The 7,500-nt window shown below is 48.4% G+C and overlaps 1 protein-coding gene across 1 annotated transcript in view; it reads right to left on the reverse strand.

Moving 5' to 3' along the window:
- LOC119599150 overlaps positions 1 to 7,500 on the reverse strand; it is a 35,724-nt gene that overhangs the window by 18,359 nt on the left and 9,865 nt on the right. The window contains exon 2 of the mRNA XM_037948908.1: positions 1,582 to 1,890. Within this exon, the coding sequence (XP_037804836.1) occupies positions 1,582 to 1,890 (309 nt within the window). The remainder of the gene's footprint in view (positions 1 to 1,581; positions 1,891 to 7,500) is intronic.

Here is a 7,500-nt window from a genome sequence, read left to right on the forward strand (position 1 = left end):
CAACCTTTGTTATTCATGGAGTGATGGAGTGCTTAGGATGTGGTCAGAGGGCTCTCTATGAGAGGGTTTAAAGGGTCTATGGTTTAGGCTCATCATTTATTCAAGTATTTTTTAGATCTGATATTTATGAACTTATGAAGTATTATGTAATCGTTTTTTTCTGTTATCACAAACAATCTGAATATGTTGATACGAAAGCTATTACTGGGTTTTATTAATTAAACTGTAAATACTTCTAATAACAACAGTTAATGAATCGATTATGGTAACTATCATTATTACATTTCACTTTTATCACACATTGAATTATCCTTCTAACTAGTGATATCTATGTCATTTCTTCTCGAAATGGTACAATAATGACTGGTTATTCTTTATAAAACAACACAACCGTCTAAATTAGTTAAACCCCAACTTTCACTACACAAGGAATCAACATGCAGGTAAATTCCATGCAGGTAAAGGGATATTTACCAAAGAAAATGGGACCAACCCTTTCTAGGGGAAACTCTGTTGTTTTAAGCATAAAAGCATACCGAGAGAAAAGATTAAAGAATAGAGCCATTCATAATTAAGAAAGACACCAAATGAGTATTTCCTGTACACCGTGGAAGAAGAGAAATAAGAAAAGGGGAGAGGAAAAACATGACATTTATTATGCACGATATGATCCGTGACGTCAGTGTATTTTCCTTACAAGTTTCCTGTGTGGTGAATGAAATATGTTAAAATACATTACCTCAGAGGAAGAGCTTGTAAATGAACTAGACAGACAGACAGATGTGTGGAGACAGAGAGATAGATAAATAAACTGAGAGAGAAAGAAAGAAGAGAGAGAGGAGAGAGAGAGAGAGAGAGAGAGAGAGAGAGAGAGAGAGAGAGAGAGAGAGAGAGAGAGAGAGAAGGAGAGAGGGAGGGAGAGTATAATACTAAACAAATTAACATTTATTTTCATACAGAAATTACGCTGCATACTGAAGCAGAAATGTTCAAAATGTTAATTGCCCCTTGACTGCATGCAATAAACGAAGGAGTGGCCTTCCCTCAGCCGTCCCTCTCGGAACCCTGCGGCCACTGCCCTCCCGAATCGATACTATTGACTCCCATAATAAATGGTCTACTTCCGGCCAGGTGTTGTCCCCGTGACGTTGTTAACATAAAAAAGCGGACTTATCTCTCGGACATTTGCAAACCTTTATGGAAACACAATGTCATGCTAATTCTTTCGCAGGAAAGGCAAGGTAAAAAGTTTTGTAGCTATCAGTAATTTTAGAGGTTTATGATCTCATTTCATGCACCATATCATCATGCGGTTTGGAAGAGCTTCGTGCAGCCGTGAACGCCAGAGGTCATGCAGGAGACTTTAGGAAACAAAATACGGTCCACAGTTGTCGTGTGGACGAGAGCCCGGCACCATGCCGGCGCCGCGCCAAGCCGCTCCTGACAGGCAGTCATGCGGGCGCCAGGTGGGCCGCCATCGACCTGCGGCAGCAGTGTCATGCACCAACAGAGCGCCATAAGCGGGGTTGTTCAGACTGACCACCACTCGGCCAGGAGAGGTGGTGCGCATGCGTAACTTACCAGACCCCTCGACCCCGGTTCCCCTCAAGTGAGCGCCCGCGGGGTCACCGGGCGGCCCCTCGGCGCTACCAGGGCCAAGGGCGCGCGCGGTGCCGTTACCTTCCCCCGGGGCCTCAAAGACGTCGGCCACCTCTCCCCCCGGGGGGTCCCCAGCCACCACCTGGTTAAGAGCAGGCACAGGTACTCCGTCCAACTGACGTGGCGAAGGTGCAGGGTTGCCAACGGACGCCCCTGCCCGCGCTGCGCCCTCCACCACCTTCCGGTTGATACCATAGGGCTCGCCCGTACCCTCGGCCGCAGGGAACACGCCTGTGTGACACGGACATTTTACTCTTCCGCGCACTCGAGGATGAGGCTCAGAGCTTTGGACTTGGGCGTCGCAGACACTGAGCGGGACTGGGAATCCCCGGCGGAGGATAATGCGCAGCCCAGGGATAGGGGGCGGCGTCAGGCGCATTTAGCGCTGCCTGTAGTGCCTTGGCGCGGGGTTTGTTAGCAGGTATACGGAAGGCCTTGAAAAGAAGGTTCAGTAGGCCTGCTTTGTAATGAAGAAGTCGGTGCCAATGTTTCCGTGTGTGCTATCACTGCAGAGGTCTGTGTGTGCGGGAGTCCGGTGTCTAAGGCCTATTGGTCGGTATGTCTGGTCTTTAGGGGCACACCGAGAGGCAGAAGAGCTACATGTTCTTCCCTGTGCTTCACGGTTTGATGTTTGAGATTTTATTGCACACACACAAATACACATCACGAACACACACACACACGAACGCACACAGACACACACGCACACACACACACACACACACACACACACAAACAAACACACCACACACACACACACACAACACACACAAAAAAAAAAAAAAAAAAAAAAAAAAAAAAACACCCACACCCACAACACACACACACACACACACACACACGTGTGTGTGTGTGTGTATGTATGTATGTATATAGAGACACCCACTCACGCAGTTCACTTTTCTTCTCATCCATGCATCCGACGCATGTGTGGAAAGGACACCCAAAGCCCGTCAGTCGCCACGAGGACTGACAAGCGCCACGACAACCCACGGGCGTCCATGCGTGGGCAGAGGGCGGGCGGAGAGGCTTCCTGCAAGACAGTGACCGAAGGCGCTCACGTGAGGCAGTTCTTGCAGATCGATAGCTCGGCCCGGAAACAGTAACTTCGCTGACCGTTGTCTTGAACTGGGGTCGGAGATGCGAAAAGAGAGATACAGAGAGAGAAAAAGAGAAAGAAAGAAGAGGCGAGAGGGAGAAGAGAGAGAGAAAGAAAAAGAGAGAGAGGAGAGGAGATTGAGGAGAGAGAGAGAGACGGAAGAGGAGAGAGGAGCGAGAGAGAGGGGGGGAAGAGAGTAGGGGAGGAGGAAGGGAGATGGAGAGAGAGAGACGAGAAAGGCGATGAGAAGGGACGAGGATGATGTGAGAGGGACGAGGAGCCGGGGACGAGACGAGAGAGAACGAGGAAGAGAGAAGGAGAGAGAGAGATAGAGAGAAGCGAGAGAGATGTGAGTTAGATATATGGATATAGTAGAGATCTATATAATATGTAGAGAATGAGTAGATATTCAGATATATGAATATACAGAGAGATAGATTGGTTGATATATATATATATATATATATAGATATATAATATATATATATATATAGATATAGATATATAGATGTATGTGAGATGAGTATAATAATATATTATATTATATATACGATAGTACATAATATATATATATATTATTATGTATATATATATATTATAGAGATATGATATATATATATATATATATATATAATCATATCTTATATCCTCTTGACTCTCTTCTCTCTCTCTGCTCCCTCCTAGCTCTCTCTTCTCTCTCTCTTCTCTTCTACTCTTCTCTCTCTCTCTCTCTCTCTCTCCTCTCCGCTCTCTCTCTCTTCTCTCTCTTCTTTCATAATTAGATATATATATATCTATTATATATATACTATATTATATATATATATAGTATGTCGTGTGTGTGATAGAACTAATATATATTATATAATATAATATATTATATACTATATATAAGAGAGAGAGAGAGAGTGAGAGGAGGAGAAGAAGAGGAGAGAGAGGAGGAGGAGAGAGAAAGATGGATGAGAGATGAGAGAGAGAGAGAGAGATTGAGAGATAGGGAGTGAAAGGAGAGAGAGAGAGAGGAGACGAGAGACGGAGAGAGGAGAGAGGAGAGATGGGATGGAGAGGAGAGATGGGACGGGAGATTGACAGAGCGGAGAGGGGAGAGGGTGAGAGAGAGACGAGAGAGAGACGGAGAGGATGAGAGAGGAGAAGGGACGATGAGACTGAGAGAGAGAGAGAGAGGAGACAGACAGACAGACAGACAGAGAGAGGAGACAGACAGACAGACTGACAGACAGAGAGAAAGAGAGGACAGGAGAGAGAGGAGAGAGAGGAGAGAGTGAGAGGAGAGAGAGGGGGAAAGAGGGGAGAGAGAGAGGTGCGAGGAGAGAGATGATCGGTTGAGGAGAGGATGGGAGATAGGAGAGAATGAGGAGGAGAATGAGGATTGATGAAGCATTGAGGAGAGAGAGAGACGAGAGAGGAAGACAGAGAGAAAAAAGAGATAGATGAGAGAGAGAAAAGAGGAAGAAACGAACGAGAGGAGAGAGAAGAGAGAGAGCAAGAAGAAGGAAGAGATGAGAGGAGAGAGAGAGAGATGACTAGAGAGGAGAGGACGAATAGAGAGAGTCGGAGAGGAGAGAGAAAAGTAGGAGAAATGCTAAAAAGAGAGGAGAGAGGAGGAGACGGAGAAGCGAGAGAGAGAGAGAGAGAGAAAGACGGACGAGAGAGAGGGAGATTGAGACGACGAGAGATGAGGAAGAACGACTGAGAGAGAGAATAGAGGGAAGGAGGGGATGATGTAGTGAGAGAGTTTGCGAGAAGGAGAGAAGAGAGAGAAGAGAGTGATTAAGAGAAGAGAAACGAGAGAGAGAGACAGACAAACAGAAGACAGACAGACAGACAGACAGAGAGAGAGAGACAGAGAAGACAGAGATGAGAGATGGACAGAGAGAGAGAGAGAGGGAAGGGAAGAGAGAGAGAGGGACAGAGAGCGAGGGAGAGAAGAGAGAGAAGGGAGATAGAGAGAGCGAGGAGGACAGAGCAGAGAGAGTAAAAGAGGAGAGGAGGACGAGAGGAGAGAGAGGAGAGATGATTCGAGAGAGAGAGAGAGGAGTAGTGGATGACGAGGAAGCGAGTGGACAGAGAGATAGAGACTATGTATGTAAGTATTATGTATGTATGTATGTATGTCCTGTATGTATGTATGAATGTTATATATTATATATATATAGGATATATATATATATATATATATTATATATATATATATATGATGTATGTTGTTATGGAGGTATGACGTGTATAGTATATATTATATATCTAATATATTATATATATATTATACTATATAACTATAGATATAATTATATATATATATATCTAGAAGAGAGAGAGAGACGAGGGAGGAGACGAAGAGATTGAGAGGAGGAGAGATGAGAGAGGAGAGAGAGAGAGAGAGGAAGGGAAAGGTAAATCCTCTCTTTCAACATTAATATGTGTTTGCAGGTTAACAGTTCATTTCCGGCGCCATCAAAAGCGAATCGAACAAAATGTTGGCGAGGAACGGGAGGGGGGGGAGGGGGTCGTGACGCAGCCGCTGACCTCAAGGCTCACGGACATAACGGCAGAGAAGGAGAGGAAAGGGGGCTTATAAGAAAGAGAAAAAGAATAAGAGAGAGAGAGAGAGAGAGAGAGACAGAGAGACAGATGAGAGAGGAGCGAGATTAGGATGAGAGAGAGTGCGACGAGGAGAAGAGAGCGAGAGAGAGGGGAGAGGAAGATGAGAGGAAAGACGAGAGAGACAGAGAAGAGAGGACGAGAGAGAAGAGAGGAGGAGGAGAGGGGGGGGGGAGAGACGGGGAGATGAGAGGAACGAGAGGGGGGGAGAGAGAGGAGAAGGGGAGCAGAGATTGATGGAGAGAGACGAGAGGGGGGGGACGGGGAGAGAGAGTGACGAGATGAGAGAAGAGAGAGAGATAAGAGGAGAAGAGAGAGAAAGGGAGAGAGGGAGAGAGGAGGAGGAGCGAGGGGTGGGAGTGAGAGAGAGAGGGGGGGATTCGGGAGAGAGGGGGGCGAGAGAGGGATGAGAGAAGGAACGAGAGTGAGGAGGAGGGGGGGGGGGGAGAGAGGGAGGAGAGGGGACGAGAGAATGAGAGAGATCGGTAGGGGAAAGACGATGAGGGGGGGGAAGGGAGGGAGAGAGAGGGGGAGAGAGAGGGGAGAGAGGGCGGAGGGATGGAGAGGAGGAGGAGGGAGGAAGAGAGAGAGGAGAGAGAGAATGAGGAGGGAGGAGAGACGGAGCGCGAGCGAAGAGGAGAAGAGAGGAAGGGGAAGAGACGAGAGAGAGCGGGGGCGGGAGAGAGGAAGAGGGGATGAGGAGAGGAGACGAGGAGAGAGGGGCGGGAGAGGGGGAGACGAGATGATGGAGACTGCAGGACCCGAGAGAAAGAGAGAGAGAAAAGAAGAGAGGAGAAGAGAGAGACGCAGAGATGAGGAGAGAGAGGGTGGGGAGAGGAGAGAGGACGGAGAGAGAGAAAGACGAGGATAAGAGAAAGAGAGAGAGAAAGAGAGAGAGGAGAGGATAGAGAGAGAGAGAAAAGAGGAGAGACGAGAGAGAGAGGGACAGAGACAGCTAGAGGAGAGAGCGAGAGAGAGAGATGAGATTTGAGAGATGAGGAGGAGCGGAGAGATGAGGAGAGAGGACGAGGAGAGAGAGAGAGGAGAGAGGAGGAGACGAGGGAGGGAGTGAGGGAGAGAGGGGAGAGAGAGAGTGGGGAGGGAGAGATGAGGAGAGAAGAGGAGAGAGGCGTGATGGAGCGAGAGAGAGAGAAGAGTGAGAGAGAGTAGGGCGGGGGGGTGGGAGGGGAGAGACGAAGAGAGGAGAGAGAGCCATAGAGAGGGGGAGACGAGAGGAGAGAGAGAGGAAGAGGAGGAGGAGAGAGACGGGAGAGCGAAGAGAGCAAGAGGGGAGGGGAGGGAGGGGGAGCGGAGGAGAGAGAGAGAGGAGAGAGGAGAGTGGAGAGAGGGGGGAGAGCGAGGGAGTGATGGACGGGGGAGAGATGGGTGAGAGAGAGGGTGAGGAGAGAGAGGGGGAGGGGGGGGGTGGACAAGCGCCCACGAGAGGAGAGAGGAGACGAGGAGAGGAGGGAGGAGAGGCCATTGAGAGAGGAGAAAGAGAGAGAGAGAGAGGGAGGGAGGAGGAGAGAAGAGAGAGAGAGAGAGAGAGAGGAGGACGAGAGAAAAGAGAGAGAGAAAGAGAGAGAGGAGATGAGGAGAGAAAGAGAAAAAGAGAGAGAGAGGATAGAGAGAGAAGAAGAGACAGAGATGAAGAATAGATCTGAGAGAGAGACCAGAGGAGATGAGAGAGAGGAGAGAGAGAAAGAGAGGAAAGAGAGAGAGAGAAAGAGAGAGCGAGATGCGAGGAGAGAGACGAGGAGCAGAGAGAGAGGTCGAGAGGATAGAGAGAGGATGAGAGGAGAGAGGACGATGAGACAGAGAGGAGAAAGATGAAAAAAGAGAGACGAGAGAGAGAGAGAGAGAGAGAGAGAGAGAGACGGCGAGAGAGAACGAGAGAGAGAGATATGAGAGAGGAGAGAGAGAGAGGAGACGAGAGAAGACAGAAAGATTGGGAGGGACAGAAAGAAGAGAGAGAGGAGAGAGAGAGAGAGAGCACACGACGTCGGACAGAGATGAGATAAGACGAGAGAGAGAGGGAGAGAGAGAGAGAGAGACGTAGAGAGAGAGAGGGACACGAGGCAGAGGACAGAGGCAGAGACAGAGAGAGACAGAGGAGGACG

The sequence above is a fragment of the Penaeus monodon genome, chromosome 4 (genome assembly GCF_015228065.2).
Source record: "Penaeus monodon isolate SGIC_2016 chromosome 4, NSTDA_Pmon_1, whole genome shotgun sequence".
In the NCBI taxonomy this organism is placed as follows: domain Eukaryota; kingdom Metazoa; phylum Arthropoda; class Malacostraca; order Decapoda; family Penaeidae; genus Penaeus; species Penaeus monodon.